This window comes from Cannabis sativa, chromosome 8 (assembly GCF_029168945.1).
Source record: "Cannabis sativa cultivar Pink pepper isolate KNU-18-1 chromosome 8, ASM2916894v1, whole genome shotgun sequence".
Classification (NCBI taxonomy): domain Eukaryota; kingdom Viridiplantae; phylum Streptophyta; class Magnoliopsida; order Rosales; family Cannabaceae; genus Cannabis; species Cannabis sativa.
In genome coordinates, this window is record NC_083608.1 from 30004840 (window position 1) to 30006159 (window position 1320).

General features: G+C 37.4%; 1 protein-coding gene across 1 annotated transcript; it reads right to left on the bottom strand.

Annotated features, from left to right (window-relative positions):
• Positions 1-753: 753 nt before the first annotated feature.
• LOC115700014 (uncharacterized) lies at positions 754-1320 on the bottom strand. The gene is made up of 2 exons (XM_061103314.1): positions 1103-1320; positions 754-1015 (listed from the first exon to the last, which is right to left on the bottom strand). Exons 1-2 carry the CDS (start codon positions 1318-1320, stop codon positions 754-756), a joined length of 480 nt encoding a protein of 159 aa, XP_060959297.1.

The window sequence follows — 1320 nt, forward strand, 5'->3', positions numbered from 1 at the left end:
CACCTGAGGTAATACTGATAACACCCTGCTCATTAAACATTTTCATCCTGGTATTTTTGTTGCTCAAATTTATGTAGAAAATATTATATTTGGGGTCAACATGTGATAAGGAAGTTATAAAATTTGTTGATCTCATGAGAAGTGAGTTTGAAATGAGTTTAGTAGAGGATCTTAGATTCTTTCTGGAGTTACATATTAAGCAAATGGATCAAGGTATTTTCATTTCTCAGTCCAAATATATTAAGAAAAGGGTAATTTGCGGTATAACCTCCTTAAGTGGCGAGGTTTTTACAACTAACCCTCAATTCTAAAATTTTGGTGGTAAAACCTCCTAAACCCAAGTTTTGTTAGCACTTAGCCATTTCCATCCATTTTTTTTTTTGTGTTAAGTGACAGGTTGGAATGTCTACGTGTATACAGTGTATACGTGGCACAATTTAATTAGTCCACGTAATAAATATTTAAAATTAAAATAAAAAATTCATTATTTTAAAAATAAAAAAATAAAAAATTTCTTTTTCTTAAAAAATTAAAAAAATTTATTTTTATATTTTTGTTCTTTTTCTTTTTCTTTTCTTTCTCTTTTCTTTCTTCTTCTTCTTCTTCTTCTTCTTCTTCTTCTTCTTCTTCTATCCTCACGCCTCCTCCTTCTTCTCTCTCTAACTTCTTCATCTTTGAAACCCTAGCCGACTCCCCAAAATTAGCCCCATCATCGTCCCCATCTTCACATGACTTGAGCCCATAACCCCATCATCACCCTCCATCGTCCCCATCTTCAGAAACCCTAGCCGACTCTCCCCATTCCCAGCTCCACGCACAACCATCTGACATGAATGGCGCAACATCAAGGGTGTAAGCTGCAAGGATTGCAGAAGCCGTGGCTGGACCCACGCCTTTGAGCACGGTAAGCTCAGATAGAGCTTTCGATACATTGGGGAGAGATTGAAACCCCTTTTCTGATGCTGATTTTACCAGGTCGTCGTCCAAACCCAAAACAAAATCCAACAGACGCGGCCTATGAATTTGATTTATACACACAACTTTATATATATATATGTATATAGTATACCTATAGAAATAGAGAAAGAGGGAAAGATAGTACCTCCATTTTCCACAGGTAAGTTTCCATTGCATGAGCTTTGAGAGCTCAGAGGTGGTGATGTAAGGATTAGGTTTTTTTTGGTGGAGGAGAGGTGGGAGTTCGTTGCAGTAATAGTCATCTAACGAAACCAAATCGGGTTTGTTGAGAGATTGTATGCGGGAAGGGTAAGCAGATAGGGCTTCTTGCCAGAGATTCAAATCAGAGCACCCAAACCCCAT

Bases quoted from the DNA above. Each gene is read 5' to 3' on its own strand.
- LOC115700014 (XM_061103314.1), bottom strand. From the start codon at position 1,320: ATGGGGTTTGGGTGCTCTGATTTGAATCTCTGGCAAGAAGCCCTATCT. The intron at 1,016-1,102 runs GTACTATCTTTC...TCAAATTCATAG, and splicing joins CTTACCTGTGGAAAATGGAG to GCCGCGTCTGTTGGATTTTG.